General features: G+C 36.5%; 2 protein-coding genes and 1 non-coding gene across 8 annotated transcripts; 2 read left to right on the top strand and 1 right to left on the bottom strand.

Annotated features, from left to right (window-relative positions):
• The first annotated feature begins 317 nt into the window (after positions 1 to 317).
• Positions 318 to 407, top strand: LOC130721692 (small nucleolar RNA snoR109). The gene has a single exon (XR_009013613.1). It is a non-coding gene; the product is annotated as a small nucleolar RNA snoR109 (small nucleolar RNA).
• A 3174-nt stretch (positions 408 to 3581) lies between these two features.
• LOC130720170 (mitochondrial acidic protein mam33-like) lies at positions 3582 to 6841 on the top strand. Of its 6 annotated transcripts, none has more exons than XR_009012961.1 (5): positions 3583 to 3922; positions 5315 to 5643; positions 5989 to 6153; positions 6305 to 6396; positions 6601 to 6841. XR_009012961.1 is itself a non-coding variant. In XM_057570787.1 (5 exons), the coding sequence occupies exons 1-3, from the start codon at positions 3701 to 3703 to the stop codon at positions 6146 to 6148; spliced, it is 711 nt and encodes a 236-aa protein (XP_057426770.1). In that variant the 5' UTR covers positions 3583 to 3700; the 3' UTR covers positions 6149 to 6153; positions 6305 to 6323; positions 6601 to 6841. The 6 variants fall into 6 exon arrangements, 4 of the variants coding, with proteins under 4 accessions (XP_057426771.1, XP_057426770.1, XP_057426769.1 ...); XR_009012960.1 differs by having other exon boundaries at positions 6587 to 6841; XM_057570787.1 differs by having other exon boundaries at positions 6305 to 6323.
• A 2090-nt stretch (positions 6842 to 8931) lies between these two features.
• LOC130720459 (zinc finger protein 3-like) lies at positions 8932 to 10173 on the bottom strand. The gene has a single exon (XM_057571104.1). The coding sequence runs from the start codon at positions 9993 to 9995 to the stop codon at positions 9114 to 9116; it is 882 nt and encodes a 293-aa protein (XP_057427087.1). The 5' UTR covers positions 9996 to 10173; the 3' UTR covers positions 8932 to 9113.
• Between the last annotated feature and the right edge of the window lie 8748 nt (positions 10174 to 18921).

The following is an 18921-nucleotide window of genomic DNA, read 5'->3' as shown; positions in this document are numbered from 1 at the left end:
ACTCGCCGTCGCCGTCACCACCGTATCCTCTCCCGCTTTGAAGGGTTAGTCATCATTGTTTTGAACCCTCTGGTTGCTGTGGTTTCAATGTGTGTCAGTCCCAAATGTATTTAGGGTTAGGGTTATAGAAGATCCTTTGTATACGTGAGTTCATTCTCACCAACATGTTTCTTTGATAATATTCATTCTCACCAACATGTTTCTTTGATAATATTTGTGATTGTTTTGAAATTGAACATGGTCATGGCGAGGCTACATGTACCAAGGGAAGGGTGGTGACAAAAAAACCAGGACCCCTGATCTTTAATGTGCCATAGTGGCTATAGCCAAATCAAATCGAGGAGAAGCTAACTGGCCGGTTGTTGCGAGTTTCGTCAACAAATCTGCTTACCGAGCTTCTCACATTTCTTATATTTGATCCCTTTGTGTCTGTGTTGAGAAGGGGAGAAGAGGGAAATGAGCCTGCAATTTGGCTTTTTTCGAAGACCCTTTTCTTACATTAACACTTTTGTTTCTCGAAAGGGTCACTTTCCAGGCAATCTGCTTTGAATTTCTGGCAGCTTGCGTCTAACATTTCTAGTTGCAATTGTGTGTGGATTATATGGATGATATCTGATACTGTTTTGATGTCCTTTTGGCTGTTTGAATATGTAATGATGTTCTTGGCTTGAGAAGGATACTGTCCATTAACTTTTGCTTGGTGCTTGATTGAGGGGAAGGGGAAGTTCTAATTCTTCTGTTTCATATGCAAACTATGAATGATGATTGAATTCTTTTCTAAATTAGGTCATGTTTTTCTAATTTGAATTATGGCAGTTTGCATTGATTCTTTAGAGTTTAGAGCTGACATATGTGTGCCTTACCCCCATAATCTGTACTCAAATAATAAGATGTAATAATGCTAAGTTGCATGGTTGCTCTTTTCAGATATGTGCTAGATATAGGTTCCTCAGCAACTAGTTCTGCGATTTCAATTGCTTGCTCAAGACTTCTAATGACTTTGCTCTCACTGTTGTTCAGTGTTCACTTAATCCAGTTTAATTAAATTCATGGAGGAGAAACAGTTGTGAGTTGTGATGCAAAGTAGTCCCAAAATCCTCATGCTATTTTTATTAGTGTTTAAGTCTATCTTCAAAGCTTTTGCCCTTAGATCTAATGTTCGAGACCTTCTGCGGTTCTATACTCTTTCTATTTGCACTTGAGTGTTTATTCATCTTGCCCACCTTTGCATAGCCTTTTCCCCCTATTTTTCCTTTTCCAGAAGTTCATTCAAATACTTTTCATTGCCTTTTTTTTTATAAGTCAAAATATTATATTAAAGAGAGTACAAGGGGTACTCCAACCCTTAATACAATAAAGAACAAAAAAGAGAAGAAATAAAAAAAGGAAAGAAATAAAAAACCCACCACAACCCAACACAAAACTAATGAAACGAAACCACCCCCAAATACAATGACGATGACCCCAACTTCTATTAGAACAAGAGCAGCAGCAAGACAAGGCTTTTTTGCTACTAGAAGAAACAACAATTCCACCACAAAAAAACACAACAAATTGCTGCTCCTTGTACACGCAAATCGTAAGCCATTCCCATGCATTCGACACTAGGTTTGAATATTCATCATCATCAACTCTGCCATCTTCTTGCCCACTCGCCCCATACCTTGGCATGTCTTCTAATGAATTCTTATCAATTCTCTTGCCTGAATTTGCATCCCCTGAAGATTTCTTCTCATTCTCATTCTTTTAGGGTAATTCATTTTGTGTCCTGTAAAGTCATCTCTTGGCCTCTGGTTCTTAGAAGTGTGAGTATCACTTTTTGATAGCGCACTTCTGAACTGATATAGTGAGGCATTAGACTTCATTTTAGTTCTTTCACCTGATACCCAAACTCACAAAGTCTCTCTTTGAAAGAGTGGAATGACTCACTTGAAGCATTATAGTGGAAGTAGATCTAACCTTTGTCACTCTTCTGCTTCCCTTGAACCCTTTTATGCAATAAGCTCTTCTTAAGACGAAGCCATTTATACACCCTCCTAGAAATTATTCTCTCACAAGAAGTTTTTCGGTCCTAATTAGAAAAGAATTGTTTTCACCAAATTATGAGTATTCCTGCAGGCAATGATCAGTAACATTCAAAGGTGAAAACCAAGGGAGGTTAATGAGAGTGATGTGAAAAGTGGAAAAGGAAAAGGAAAATCTTAATTTGTAACAGCCTTGCTAGCTCTAAACTAAGTTCAAAATGATGATAGATGCATTTTAAGGAAAAAGGGAAGAACCTTACCATGTATTAGCTCTAATCAGTACAGATTGTTTGCTAGCTCTAATTCAGTACATATTATAGTTATTTACTAATGCAATATAGATTACGGTAATACTTAAATGATGGGTTTATCATGTGTTAGCTCTAATCAGTACAGATTGTTTGCTAGCTCTAATTCAGTACAAATTATAGTTATTTACTAATGCAGGATAGATTACGGTTATACTTAAATGATGAGTTTATCATGCGTTAGCATAGAGGCTTCAAAGAATCTTGCCCCTGTTTCTTTTTTGAACTCCCAATTTCTTCTGATGAGGGCATACCCATATCTGTTACTTATTGTTACAGTCATTGTGATATGGATAAACTTTAGGAATGAAACTATCTGCAATAGTTTGTTTTTATGTAACCATATTATATTGCCGAATAAAACATTGAAAGTCTGTAATATTTAAATGGGATAATTGATTAAACTATTTGAAAATACACTTATGCCAGGAATAATAGTTGAGAATATAACCCATTAAAAACTACTGTATCGTAAAAAAATCTTCTCCTTTTGTATTTTCACCAGTTTAATACCCATGCCAAAACTATGTTTAATGTACAATGAATTATTAAATTACCAAATTGCCCTGACCGAGTCAATGATCCAGCTGAGTTTATTTTTGTTTTCCATGTTCAACTAATTTATTGAATATTGAAAACTCACAAATTTTCTCTTAATTTTTGTTTTCTTTTGTTTTATTTGACAAATTTTTAAATCTAATAGTTAATACTTAACGGACTTCCTCATGCCTATATTTGAAATTTATAATTGATTTAATATATATAGAGTTAACCGATTCAATCACTGACTCATTGATTGAACAATAACTCATTAATAAAGTATTTTGACCGAATCAATGATCCAGCCGAGTTTAATAACCCTAACCCTGAACGCATCCTTTCATTTCTGTGTTTTTTTACGTCAAACTAGCAATTTGTATTTAACTAGAAACATAAGTAGAGTCAACAAAAATAGTCTTTCATTTTGAGCATTATTTTTTTTTGTTAAATTACTCTCACAATTCTGATCTGAGCGTGATGACGACCCTCCGACAGTGCGACTCTTAGAAATCTAACTCTCAACCTAAGGCTACAAACAACTACTTTTTACCATGATGACCGGTCAGTTGGGTTATTTTGAGCTTTATAATTTAACTTTTTGAGGTAAGGTATAAAAAATACAAAATTTTAAAAGTTGATAACGAGTTAAGCAATAGGGCCCAATCCATTTTATCTTTGTAGGTCCAAGGCCCAACGATCAAAATACAAAGCCAAATAGCAAGTCCAATTTTCCAGGGATGCAGATTTATAGGAGTTGAATGCTTCTTCTTAATTCTTTGTTCATCCCCAATTTTCAATTTGATTTGGGAATCTTCTTCTGCAGCATCAATGGCTTCCCTCATTCGAGTGGTTCGAAAGAAAATCAGTAGTAGCTGTTGTTCATCTTCATGGGCGGTTGCGAGAACACTGAGAGTGAGGAACGGTACCTTGGGTTTCGCCAGCAGAGGTTACGCAGAAGTAGCAGCGGTTAAATCTCCATTTGAATCCAACATTTTACGAGTTCTCCGGAACGAGATCGAGTACCAGGCCGAGTACGCTCCTCCACACCAGGTTCTTACTCTTCTTCTTCTTCTTCTTCTTCCAATTTCATTTCCTGTGACTAATTTGATGAATGATTAAGCATCACTGTTTTGGAACATTTTGTGTTAGTTATCAAAGTGTTGCATCTTTTAGTGGTTAGTTTCACTATTTAACAAACAAATCAACCACCATTCTCACCGTCATCCATAACCGGTAACACTAACGGAGATGCATGACGCTTACGCGAGAAGCGGCTTGTGAAGATTTACGAGGATGAGTGCGATGACAATAAAAATGGCCATGCGGCGGCACCTGAGGAAGCTTCCTGAATCAGCTTTCGATGATTCCTGACTCAATAAGTGGATTGCAAAATCTTGAGGAGCTTAATGTGTCTACAAATGATACATTTGGTCGCCTTCATAATTTGACCAAGCTGAACTTGGAGCAGAACCCTCTTGAAGTGCCATTCATGGTGTCCAAGCCATAAAGTCATTCATGGCCAAGAGGGGGATTGAAATATTGGCAGAGGAAGATAGGAAACACACACAGGAATTTCCAGAAGGACAGAATATGGGTGGCTAACTCGAAGTACCTCCTGGTTGAAGAATGTTTCTGTAAATGTAACTGAGTATCTCAAAACTACCATTATGTCCCCCAAAACTCCCAGAGATGCTTATCTTAATCAGCAGCTATGAGCCTATGAAGTGGTGATCCACTTGTCTACTTTACATCACAATTCCTTTATACTAAATAGCACTGCTGAATTTTTAAAACTAAAATCCTTGACCTTGAGTATGATTGGTCAGCCTTGAAGGTGGGATTCCTCACACCAGTAGTTTTTCTGTATTGATTTGGCTCCTCTAAATTGAGGGAGTTGCGTTAGAGTGTAAAGTAAGTCATTACATCCTTGATTCAATCAAGGGTTGAGATTTAAAGAACATCATGGTTTGTTACACACTTACACATATGACCTCAATGGTTGATTTCTCAATTAATGGTTATGATGACTTACTTTCTAAAGTGACTCACTCACTTAAGAGGAGCCAAATCCTTTCTTTACACATAATTCAATGATAATTTCTGATCCAATTTTCAGATAATTGAATGATATTTTTTTCTATTTATCATTAAATAACCAAACAAATATATGATAATTATGCTTCATATAGTAGATATGTGAACATACATAGTCTCACCGCATGTTTGGTTAAGCATTGCTAAGTCCAATTGATAGAGCGATTCTGAAAGCTTATATTATTTGATTCTTATAGAACATGCGATTCTTATAAAACATACGATTCTCCCATTTTGTTCTTATTGTAGCTTATCGTCAAGGATGAGCTTGTTGTATTGTCTGCAATTCTGCATTGTAAAATTGACCCATGTTTTCTTTAGGATCATGTCTTTTTATAACTCATGCAGCCTGAGACGAAATTCAATTCGTATACGGTTGAAGAGCGACCTGGAGAGCAGGTGATTACATTGAAGGGGAGGTTTGGGGACAGGGAAGATATCAAAATCGAAGCTACTATGTTTGATGGGTATGAGCACATTACGGTGCCTGGAGATGACAGTTCTGGGGCAGATGTGCGACTTCACCTCAGTCTACTGGTGGATATATCCAAGGGGGAAGGTGGCAGTGAATTGGAATTTGTCTGCTCAGCATGGCCAGATTGTTTAGATGTTGAGAAAGTTTACATATTAAGGCGTGGTCATATGCCAACTAGGCCTTTCCTGGGACCTAATTTCAGGTTTGAATTACATTTTCACATGCAATTCCAGACATGCTGTTTTTACTATTGTCTACTTTCAAGTTACAACATGAAACGTGGGTTAGAAAAGGGAAAGTTCAGTATAGTTTCACATCAATAAAATATTAAGATAGTGACTAACTTGCCTTTCATTGAGCAACTCTATAAATAATACCTGTACTAGAGTATCTAAGTTTTGTCATTTGTTGACTTTGTTAATTGGCTCACTGGCCAGAAGATTCATATTTACGTTTCAACTATGAAAGTCTGAATTTAAGAATAAAAACTTGCTTTGCTAAGTGTTGGTTTGCTAATAATTCTTATCTTTTAATTTGTTGAACTCAGGGACCTGAATCCTAAGGTTCAGGAAAAGTTTCGTGAGTACTTGGACACAAGGGGAGTAAATGATGAACTAGCTGCTTTCTTACATGATTATATGCTGAACAAGGATAGAATTGAGCTTCTACGGTGGATGGATAGCCTCAAGTCTTTTGTGGAAAAATAGAGTTGGTAAGCTTGCCATCTAGGAATTAATGTAAACACCTAGTTTTGAAACTGTAAGAATTAATTTATCAAGTTATAACACATTTGATTAGTAGTATTACTATTTAGAATCAGTCTCTTAACAACAAACAAATTGAAGTTTGAATTTGTTTTGTAGGTTGAGATGTGGTAGTAAGGTAAATGCCCTGTGAATTGATGCCACAGACTATACCTGTAGAACTTTCGTTTGACTTGATTTTCTGAGTAAGGGTAAGACCTAGTTAGCTAAATAACTCGTATCCTTGCGAGCTATATAACTAGTTTGTCTATTTTGTGATGCCCTTGCATTTATCTTCCGTGATTAGGAGTGAGCACGGATTGGATTTTCTTAAAAAGCAAACTAAAATCACTGTTATGGTTATGTTGTGCGATTTAAATTCTTTTTAATTTCCCAAACCAGTTCAATTTTTTCAGAACCGGTTCTGGCTGTTACCAATAATATGGGGTGTGACTGTAGCTGTTGGTCGTCCATCAGTGTCAGAACACAGCCTAAACAGCAGAACGAAGAAGCACCAGTTGGTGGCATGATGGATTTACTGCTGATTGTAGAGCTACAGCTTGTAATCTATATGACTTGGACTTCATGTGGATCTTTGTTTGGATCAGCCAAATTGCTTGATTCATAAAAAATGAATTTGATCAGTTTTATGAATAAGTGGACTTGACATTTTAAAATGGTTTTGATTAGTTTTTAGTTTGCTTCAATGAACCGTTATTTTGTGTACCAATACTTCACTTTTTGAGTGTGTTTGGATTGATTGTAGGAAGTGGAATGGGTGGCATGAAGTGGAATGTTTTTATGTTGAATGAGGATAGAATGAAATGGAAGAAGATGAAATACATTCTGTCTCACTCCATTACTTACCATCATAGTTTGGGCTCCTAGAATATGGTGCCCATGGGGCTTTCTATTTGATTGTATCGAAATGCCCAATAAATTGTTTTTTTTTTCAGTCATTCATTGAATGATAAATCACTACAAGTGAAGGAGATACACGATTTAAATAACGGAAAATCCAATATTTTAAAATTGTATCTAAAATGACTGGTGTTTGAACCTCCCAATTTGAATGGAATGTAGACACTCATAACTAGAAAGTAGCATGTGAGTTGTACATTACTTGCCCTCTTCTCCCCACCCCCACCCCTTCTACTATGATTAGAAGTGCAATTAAGATAAAATATTTATATACATATATACCTCCAAAGTTGAGTAATTCATATATATTATTATATACATGTATACTTAACTTGATTTAGGCTAATAAAAATAGGGGTAGTAAAATGGCTCAAAGGACGGTAGAGAAAATAAACACGTGAAAGAAAATTTATTGGATGATTACCCTAGTTAAATGGGTATTTATAATTTCAAATTTTGACTTTTTATGTGTGTTTAAAATAGACTTAAAAATTGGGCTTGGCCCTCCCAACAACCAAAAAAAAAAAAATAGACTTAAAATTTAATGAAAAAAATCGACTTAGTATTTATTCTCCAATTTTTTTTATAAAGTATATATTCTCCCGGTTATGCACAATTATGCGTCACACAATCTAATCTAAAGTTTCACCAAGATTCATGCGGTTCTCACTTTCACATCCAATGTGGCACTGAATTTTATTAATGGGTGGATCCCATAATGTCAATGTAGGAAAAAAAAAATCCACATAAGCCCGCATATGTAAAACTTAACAGCAAAGACTACAAAAGTTAACAATATATATTTTCAGAAATAAAAAACTATTTTTTTTTTTACTAAAACTAAGTTTCTTTATATTTCCATGACTAAAAACACATTAAACCAAAAAAGAATGATAATAATGGTCGTCTCAGGACAAAAATGGATAAATCAAGGAAGAAAATAAAAAATATTGGAATGAACCATGTGAAAATAAACTTGTTCTACCTGGCTTGCTTGCAGCTGTGCGAAAGGGACGGCAGGTTTTGATGACAAACCGCCACGTTTGTCAATTATTATTTAAACATCAGGCTTTGTCCATAGTTCAATCAGTTGAGGTGTTGATGTGAAGACTTGTTATTATAATTTTAGATATAAACACACACGAATCTATCCTAGATTTGAGGCCTCTTGATGATAGTGACCTAGTACATGTAACCATGTATAGGACAAAAGTGCCTTCCTAAGCTAAAGCCAAAATAATAGAGCAAGTATCTTATTCTACAGCTCCATGTGTGGAACTTACAGATAGTATTAATCTAATTTCTTTTATCATATGTTTTCAAATGTTATCCAGTACCAAACCCACTAGTTTGGTCTTACCTATCATGAGAAAATTTAAATACTTATTAATGTACTCACATTGCCATTGGCCTTTATCCTACTATTAATGCATCATATCAGAATCTTATTGCATCATGTCAGAATCTTATTGCTTTTTCTTTCATAGTGAATTTGATTTCTCTTATTAAAGTAATTTTTATACACATAATTAAAGAGAGGTATATATATAAGTGATATGATAGGTAATGTAATAAAAAATACTGAAAGTTGAGTGTGGGGGGCGTATGATATATTTGGGATCTAAACCTCTTATGGTTAAGAGGTTGAGAATTAATTTCAAGTGCCAATTATACTGATTAAATTTCAGATTGTGGATCATTTTGGTAAGGAATTTTGTTTTTGAAAGGCATTTTGGTAAGGATAATATTACTCAACAGGAGTTATAGGAACTTACTAAACCTTCACTAGATTTACTTTTATCTATTTGACAAAACATGGGGAAATCTAGAGAAAAACAATAAAACAAACTTAGAAATTCCAACTCAATCAGACAATCAGGCACTCCTTACTAGAATGATTCTGAAAATCATTAACAAGAAAAGAGCTTTGATCCTCTCATAAACAAATTTACACAAAGTTATTTCACACTGTGGCAAAATCTCAACTATCCTGAATTAAAAAAAATTACTAACCAAGCTTGAGGGATAAATCAAGGTGTTTGATTTCTTCTTGATTACTACTAGCCTTCAAACGAGTTCCACCAGTAACCAAATATTCTTTATTGACTGCAGAATTCATCACAGTATCTACCACTTCAAACCTACCAACACTTCCTCTTGATGATGATAATAATGCTGATGTTGTTGGTCTGTGAAAATCTGCCATAGCTAGCTTTGCTTTTCCTGCTTGTTGATCTATAAGGGGTTTTGACCAAAGGTTATGATGTGATCCACATGAGCTTCCAAACCCATTTGAGGAAACATGAGAAGAAGGCTTGTGGATCATGGAATGTGCTTGAATTGCAAGAGGTATATGACCATGATAGAGGGGTAGAGAAGCCATGCTTGCAAAGGGTTTGTTGCTATGCCCAAAAGGAAAACCAAAAGCTGCTGCTGAGGCCAATATTTGTGTTCCAAACCTGTGATGATGATGATGACTTCTTTTTGCTATTGACCTCTCCCTCTTGTGTGCATTTTGGTGACCCCCAAGTGCTTGTGAACTGTAGAATTTCCTATGGCAGTAGTTGCAAGAGAACACTCTTGGCTCTGCCTCAGAACAACCAAGAGGGTTGGTTTCTGATGAATTAGCATCAGGTGAAGAACCCACATCCAAACAGGTTATGAGATTGAGTTCTGGTCCTTCTGTACTGCAATCAAGAGCAGAGTCATCAGTGCTACAAACATTCAGATCCAATAAACTTTCCACCTTTGTGTCCTTCTCTTCTTCTTCTTCTTCCTCCACAGATTGCTCTATATTTTTCTTCTTCTTCTTCTCCTGTGGATTCTGCAATGGGGTACTTGGACTTGGAGGAGCCTCTGGAAGAGAGAAGATTTTGCTCAGTCCTTCCATTGCAGCACTTTGTTGGTTAGGTGAAGCTGTGAAGGAATTTTAGTTGGCTGTTTCTTGGAACGCTAAATGGATAAAAGGAAGTAGTATATATCAGAGGTAGACAAATACTTTATTCATGTTGTTATGCTATATATGGATATGTGGAATAGATGAACAATCATTATAAGCTAAATTGTTTAGGTTGTCAAAATAGAAAATATATAATTTTATGAGAGAGAAAATTTATGTGTTAATTCATAAGGCGATGATACGTGTACATACAGATTTCAGCGGACGTCTAATAGACATGGTTTAGCAACTGTTTTTTATTGTCGACCACATCAGCAGCAGTTATGCGACAGTTAAAAACAACCGCTAAACCATGTGTCTATAATATCATTAACTTAAAATTAGTATGTACAACAAACATTTTCCTTATTCATTTTTTGACTTTGATTAAAAATCAGGTGCGGCTGTATAGACTCATAGTGTTAGGAAACTATTTCCTAACAATGGAACTGTAAGTAAATTGCAAATCAATTGACTGAATGTGATTGTTTATTAACAGTGAAATGGTTAAACACAGAGAAGGAATGGTTTCCTCAATCTGACAAGAGCTAGGCTCCTAATAGGAAGCTCATTGCTTCCTATCCATCGAATGAAATACAATGATTCAGAATACCTCTCTACCTCTCTCTAAACCTTCTTATACACTTATGGCTACAATCACTACCTCTCTCCTTTCTGTTAGAATCTAGCACAATCAGTTGCCAGGTGGCTTGGTGACTCCTTTCTTCCTTCTAGAATAAACTAACCAAGTCTTAGGCCCACCTTTATCTTGCACCAAAGGCCCCGCTGCATTCAGGGGTCTAACAATACCTCCTTCTGCAGAGCCAACCTTGTCCTCAAGGTTGAAGGAGGGAAATTGACTTTGAATTGTAACCCTGTCCTCCCAAGTGGCCTCATCAATGGACTTCCCCTGCCACTGAACCAACACCTGAGGTACATCACTCCCTTGAATATGCAGCACGCGTTGAGCAAGTATATCCATTGGCTGCACGACAGGCAGTTCATCGCCATCCAATTGGTCTGACAAATCAGGCTCTACATCATATTGGCCTACTGCCTTCTTTAGCAATGCGACGTGAAACACAGGATGGACCCGCGAGCCCTCCGGCAGTCGCAGTCTATATGCCACCGCGCCAATCCTTTCAATGATGGGGTAAGGGCCATAGTAGCGGGGTGCAAGCTTTGCGTGAACCCTTTCTTTCTTCTAGAATAAACTAACCAAGTCTTAGGCCCACCTTTATCTTGCAGCAAAGGCCCCGCTGCATTCAGGGGTCTAACAAATAGTAACTTCAAACCATAGCAAAGTTGTTGAGCATGAGTTCCCATTACAGAGTATCTCACATGAGTTTATGAAATAGCATATTTGTACTATTTGCTATTTTATTTTTATCATGATCTTGACTTTGCAAAAGTAAGAATAGTGTGTGGGCTTCATTCAAAAAACATTTTTAAATTGACAACATGAAAGTGTGAAAAATTAAATTACTAATAGCAACTCATGGTAATTGCACAACTAAAGTTACTTTAATATAGTGGGACATATACATGTGTGGGTGTCTCTGTCATGTGCTCATGCACAGTCAAATTGTTGATTGAATTGCTTGGCTAGAATTGGAATTTGGAAACAGGCAGGAAGGTACCATTTGGAGTTGGCCTTTGGCCACACAAGAATTACCAGAAGGATCACGCGCGCTCTAAAAGTACCTTAATCATATAGGAGACAAAGCAAGACAGTGTCCATGTAGACCAAACTCACATACAAACTTTCATATCCCAAGTACTTGAAAGTCCATCAGCAAGGCCAGCATGTCCCAGTTGTAATAACACTGTCCCTTTGCATCTCTGATCTGGAAGATATTTGTTGCTAGCACCCCCTAACTTGTAGATTTGATTATTTGAAGTATATAAGTTGTGAAATTACAGTGATCATAGATATCTATGGCTCTTCAGCAGCACGTTTCATACCACATATGTGGGGTTTTGAATACTAATAAGAGGTTTTGAGAGATAACGAGCAAGCCTGAGATATCTAGTCTTATGATAAATTGGTTATTGGAAATGTTTTTAACGAAAATCTGAACTATAATATTCTAGGTAGTGAGAAATTTAACTGATAGATTGACTTCGGCTAAAAATAAGATGGATAACTCTCGGCATTATAAATGAAACAAACATTTATAAAAGTTTTTTAGTTGAAAATAATTAAAGGACTAGATGAATGCAATTATGAATACATCTTCTTTTACCGCTTTCTAATATTTAAAATCACAAAACAAATTCATTCATATCTTTTTATCCTCTCGAATCAACATTTAACTATGGCATCAATGTTCACTCCACTCCCGAGTGTCCGAGAGTCTGATAATCACAAAATGCATGTTTACAGGATATCGAAACATATATAAACGATATAACTATATACTTTATAGACTTTCACTTTTAAGAAACAGAAATCCATTTCTAACATTCTAACTCTCTTGCTGCCAGTTAAAACTGAAGAAATTGGATTCAACCATAGGTAAGAAGGTGGGCAAAATGAGAGTAGATTGAAGAAAAACCCTAATCCAATTCCAATGTGATATCCCGAATCCATTGTGGTAAGAGACAAATGGCCGACAAGTAAAAGAGAAAGCTGATGTGGAGTCCCTCTTACACACTTGACAGTGGTATTTCACATGAACTTACACTAGAATTGATTATTAAGAGGATCAAATCTCCAAGTTAAATTATTGGATTGGGTATAAAACTTTGGCATTTTGAATACATATAATACTAATTATTGTTACCATATTCACAAGTCACTTTTGGCAACTCTGATTAGCAAAAGTCCTAACCCCACCCTAAAGGGCCATGAGTGAGTTTTGGAAATTAAACTGATTAATCCCATTAAGCAGACAACTCAAACACTCTTTCTTAGTATATTGTTAGCTGTCTAATCAACACATAGAACCAAATCTCTTTAAGAGATCTCTTGTTGTTTAAACAGGTCCACAATTGAAAGCTCCTCAAAAAAGAAAACCACAAAAGTTTCAATTCCCTGGTTCTCCTCTTATATTATAAAAATATCTGTAGGATCCACATCAAAGTACTCAAAAGATAACAACCCTAATGATTTTATCAAGTCACTATTTGAATACTAGTTCTAGTTCAGTATAATTTGAATGAATTTTCATTTTATAAAAAAGTTGCTTTCGGTTTTCATTTTAAAGTTTATGTTTGCTTGCCTTGTTAGAAGTCTCGCATTGGTTAGAGATAGAGTATAGATAGTCTTTATAAGGGTAGCGCAAACTTCAATTCTTGAGCTAGCTTTTATGGTTGAGCATAAGCCTCTCAATTTCTAATATGGTATTAGAGTCTGGTTCCCAAATCCATTTGGAATCTCCCAATTTCTATTATGCCTCAGATAGCACCGGTGCCAATTAATATCCAAATTAACATATATAATATAATCTTCTTCCCTCCAATCTTTCTTTCTAACTTGCCACTCACAAAATAAAATGAAACATATGGTGATAGTGACAAAGCAAAACATGGGATGGGCCTTGATACACGTACACGAGTTATAGATAATCCTAATTAACATGTGTGCTTTTTCTTTCTTTCAATATCCACCTTCTGAACCTTCATTTCTTAAATTTTGTGCATCATCTCACACTCTCTGCCCCTTTACATACGCATCCAAAAAGGTCATTTTCTAGTAGCCCAGTTTGCTTTAAATTTATACATGCAAGTTGTGTGCTATATTTATCAGGACCACATGAATGCATCTAAGTTCTAAAGCAAAGATTCTTTTAAAGCTTAAAGCATGAGGTGAAAGGCAAATACTAGTGAGGGGTATTCAAAAGTGCACTCAAACACTAACTAATGGGACTAGAAAATCATCCCATATTTCCCTATAATATTACATAGACCATGTTGTCCTTGACCTTTAGTTGCTTTCAGTTTCAGCTTATGACGTGCATATATGTGGTTTGAACACGAGTACACGGAATATTAATTTCTTGCTAGTGAGTTACATATTATGTTGGTTCTATGTAATGTTTATTGATTGATAGAGCATGTTCTATCCTGGACTGTGACAGATAGACAATGTCAAGTGGGCAAGAAGCGAGGTATTGAAGAAAAGAGATAGCATATATAACTGTTGTGAGTGGACTAGATTTTAACACCATCTAGTCTAGAATGTATACAAAATATAATTTTTTGATGTATCGAAAAAAAATATACAAAATGCTACTTTACACCTCTGTTGGGATATGGTAATCCCTGTCAAGGTCAACTTCATCCTTTCTATTATGTTTTTCCCTGGCCTCCATCTCTATTTCACTAGACGACCTACTGAATTTATTATTTTTCTTATTATTTTCTCAATGAGAAATGCTACACATTCGGAAAGGATATCAGATGCGATGCAAGAAAACTTAACGTGTCATCCTTAGCCAAAAAAACTCAGGAAAAAGTTACGATAAATGATAGAAATGGAATAAAAATAAAAACTAAATGATACATTATTTACTGGTTTTGTGTTTTTCGTTTTTTTAAGGGGTAGTTTGGTTTGGTCATTTTCTATTTTGATTTAAAAAATAAAAAATAAAGGTAGAAACTTGTTGGGTTAATATTTTGAAAATGTTTTCCTTAAAATTATTTTGTAAAATATGATTAAAAAAACACCGAAAATAAAAAAGAAGTTTGAAAGTGGATGTGGTGAGATTAAAATGTTTTGCTGGATGAGGTTGGTGGTGGTGTGGTTGTGGTGCTGATAGCGGTGGTGGTGAACGCGACGGTAGTAGTGGTGACAGCGGTGTTGGTAGCAACGACGGTGAGGCGGAGGTGACATTGGTGATGGTGGAGGGCGAAAGTGTTTGTGGTGGCAGTGACGACGGTGGTGGCAAATGTGATGGTGGATGGTGGTAGTGGTGGCGTGGTCATGGTGATGGCGACGATAGTGGAGGTGGTGGTGGTGGTGGTTTTTTTTAGATAAGCCAAAATTAATATAAATTGAGAGTAACAACAACCTTGGTGGTTGCAACGACAACAATTTGATATTATTGGTGGTGGAGGGTGAAAGTGTTTGTGGTGGTTGTGGAGAAGGGTGGCGGTGATGGTGGAGGCAGAGACAAGGTGGGTGGGGAGGGTGGTTATGTTGGCAGTGGTCGTTGTGTGGAGGGTGATGGTGGTAATAAAAACAATTTAAAATTATTTTAATTATTTAAAAATATAAAATAGAAATTCAAAATAAATATATTCTCTAAATTTTAAAAAAATTTAAATGAAAATAAAAATGATTTCTCAAACCAAATATCTTTATAGGCCTGAGAGTGTAAGCTTATTGTTCTAGAATAAAAACACTAAGGCAAGAATGGATGAGCAAAAAGCTTAGAGTCTTATTCAGGTGAAAAGTTGAACATGGATTATACATCACTAGCTCCCCATTATATAGTTGGTGAACCCAAACCCTATTCAAAGATACATTACTAAGTTGGTCATGCTACATTAATAGGGGAGGAAATCAAGGAAATAATAGTTAACTCCTTTGACTAGTCTTGAGGATAAATGGAGGATGAATCTAGACTACACCACATGCTTGGTTGTCTTCCTTTCGAGCCTCATTACTTCATTCTTGGGACGTTCATCCTACTTAAAGGCACACTCGGTCCAATCCAAATCCATAACGGTACACAGCCCCCCAAGGCTTGTGGCTAGGAACTAGGCACAAAAGCCTTTAAAGCTGGGCATGTGCTGCTTTAAGTCAGTTGTTTGTTTCGAGGCCTTTTACTTTGGGATGCCAGGTTCGAATCTCATCTTCATCTCTTTAACCCAACCTTGGTTTTGAATTCTTAACTTCTTTAATTCCTCATATTTGTGCTCTCGCGGGATTTAGCGAATTCTTCTCTTTCAACTTATTTGCAATGCATTGCACTTGGCACGGGGCCAAGTTGTAAGGCTCGATGCGCAACACGAGGTCGAGCAGAGGTTATAAATGCACCTGGCGCGAGGGCCAAGTTGTGAGGCTCGACGCACAACCGAAGTTGGCGAAGGTTTAACGCACCTGGCGCGAGGGCCAAGTTGGAGGAGGTATAACGCACCTGGTCGAAGACCATGCGGTGAGGCTCGATGCAGAAATGGAATTGGCGGAGGTTTAGCGCACCTGGTCGAGGACCATGCGGTGAAGCTCAACGCGCAACCAGAGTTGGCGGAGATTTAACGCACCTGGTCGAGGACAAGGCGGTGAGGCTCGACGCGCAACCGGAGTTGGCGGAGGTTTAACGCACCTGGTCGAGGACAAGGCGGTGAGGCTCGACGCGCAATCGGAGTTGACGGAGATTTAACGCACCTGGTCGAGGACAAGGCGGTGAGGCTCGACGCGCAACCGAAGTCGGCGGAGGTATAAACGCACTTGGAGTCAGAGCATGGTAAGTGTTTGGTGGTCTTGACGTCATTGTCTCATTGATCAAAGCTTGGTCGGTAGTTTTTTCCTTGGCTTTCTGACCCCTTTTCAAATCTCGTTGGACAATTAACGCGTGCTTGCAATAGTCATCGTATATTACTGAAAAATCAGAGAACTTGCGCAAACGTCACTTAAGACTCTTTATATGAAACAATAGAAACTCTTTCAAAACAAATGATACAATATATATATATATATATATATATATATATATATATATATATATATATATATATATATAATTGGGACGCTGATCTTCAACAAAAAGCTTGCAAGGATTAGCCAACAAATTTTGCTAACTGTCTTCGGAGAAATAAGGGAAGTAATTGAATGAAAATTCAAAATTAACCAATGATATGGAGTAATAAATAACAATATTAAATACCACCCAAATACTGATTCATTTGATCGTCCGTAACAACAAGATAGATATCAAATTACAATTGAAAAGTATTAAATGGTAATAAATGATATTAATGAAAATAAAAGGTTTAAAATGTAATTGACTATGACTATGAAAGGACTTTCCAATAATATTGCCAGCAATCAAGTAATAATTGTTTTTCCGATAAACTGCCAACAATGCCAACAATTCAAACAGAGCAAGATGTTTGTAGAATGTTAAAAGATTACTAATTGATTAATATTTTTGAAAAAGTGTTTAACCAATTCGATATCCCTGTTCCCTTGACTGAAGGAATAAGATTGATTGGTGGCATATATATCAGAGAAGTGGATCAACTTAATTGGCATGTCAATGCTTGAATGTCCGACTCAGGATCTAGAGCAGGCTGAGTCAAACAAGAAGGATGTTAACTGTAAGAATCGCGCAACTGGGACTGGGATAGCTGCGGCCACCAATTCTGCAATCATAAAGTGATCTACTTTGGAGAGGTTAGGGAGTGATGACGAAGAGATCTAGCACAATTTGAAGAGCAACTATCATAGACAAAGTTGTGAGTATTTTAGAGAGATCAACAATGTGTAAATAAAGGAAATATTAGCAAGATACTTATCTTGTTCCATCGTTGTACTCAGTCGATAATAGATCTGGTGAATCCGCTCATGACTTTGATCTACGTTTTTTTTGTTGTTGTTGTGGAGGCTGGGAGAGTTTTACCGAGCCCCACGGTGGGCGTCAATGTTCTAGAATAAAAACACTAAGGCAAGAATGGATGAGCAAAAAGTTTAGAGTCTTATTCAGGTGAAAAGTTGAACATGGATTATACATCACTAGCTCCCCATTATATAGTTGGTGAACCCAAACCCTAGTCAAAGATACATTACTAAGTTGACCATGCTACATTAATAGGGAAGGAAATCAAGGAAATAATAATTAACTCCTTTGACTAGTCTTGAGGATAAATGGAGGATGAATCTAGACTACACCACATGCTTGGTTGTCTTCCTTTCGAGCCTCCTTACTTCATTCTTGGGACGTTCATCCTACTTAAAGGCACACTCGGTCCAATCCAAATCCATAATGGTACACTTATACAATACATAATGATTTATCTATTGTTTGGTGTTAATATTGTATTGTATAGACTTATAGACTTATATAGATCAATTCATAATGATCGATATTTAATCCACCATATAGATGATATATAATGTCTGATAAGAGTGCAAAGTATAAGTTACTCGAAATAACGTTCAAAAAAAAAAAGTTACTCGAAATATTTATATAATTCACCATCACTCCCCCACCGTCACATTTTTCATTGCCACCACCACAGTCGCAACTGCCACCACCACCATCATGATGTCCATCCTCTACCACCCTCCTTCATCACCGCCACCACCACTGCCAAAACTGTCACCATTACCGTTGCTGCCTCCACCACCACCATCATTGCCGCCACCATTATCACTTCATCCTCTGCCATTTCTATCACCACTACCACTATCACTACCACCACCACCGTCGTTGCCACCGCCACCATCACCTTTCACCACCGCCACGTTTCGCCAACACCACTACCTGAAGCACCACCCTCCACCACTGTCATCACCACCCTACAACATTGTTACCACTACACCCTACCAGTACAACCATTATCGTCACCACTCCCACAACATCGTCGTTGTTGCCGTCACCACCACATTCTCCTCCACCACCATAAAAAATAAATAGTAATTCTTTTTAAAGAGAATATTTTTTAAAATGTTTAAATTATATTATCTATCAATATCAATACATCTTCAAACATATAATTGTATTAATTTAATGATATAACAAATTATACAAAACATAAGCAAACTCTTAATATTATTAAATTTGTATCAAATCTTAAACTTTATACTATCAAATTTTATACTATACAACATATCAAACAAATAGTCTCTTAGTAATAACTATCATAAAAAAAACTATCATTTTAGTTTCTCTATATTCATTCTTTCTTTCTTTTTTACTTCACACTTTCT

The sequence above is a fragment of the Lotus japonicus genome, chromosome 5 (assembly GCF_012489685.1).
Source record: "Lotus japonicus ecotype B-129 chromosome 5, LjGifu_v1.2".
NCBI classification, from domain to species: domain Eukaryota; kingdom Viridiplantae; phylum Streptophyta; class Magnoliopsida; order Fabales; family Fabaceae; genus Lotus; species Lotus japonicus.
Note: the sequence above shows the minus strand (reverse complement) of the source record. Positions and strands in the feature narration are given on the sequence as shown.

What these genes read in the sequence shown, in the direction of transcription:
- LOC130720170 (XM_057570788.1), top strand. Translation starts at nt 3,701, where the DNA reads ATGGCTTCCCTCATTCGAGTGGTTCGAAAGAAAATCAGTAGTAGCTGT. An exon ending in AGTACGCTCCTCCACACCAG is followed by an intron (nt 3,923 to 5,314) that starts GTTCTTACTCTT and finishes TAACTCATGCAG; the next exon opens with CCTGAGACGAAATTCAATTC. An exon ending in TTCCTGGGACCTAATTTCAG is followed by an intron (nt 5,644 to 5,988) that starts GTTTGAATTACA and finishes TGTTGAACTCAG; the next exon opens with GGACCTGAATCCTAAGGTTC.
- LOC130720459 (XM_057571104.1), bottom strand. Translation starts at nt 9,995, where the DNA reads ATGGAAGGACTGAGCAAAATCTTCTCTCTTCCAGAGGCTCCTCCAAGT.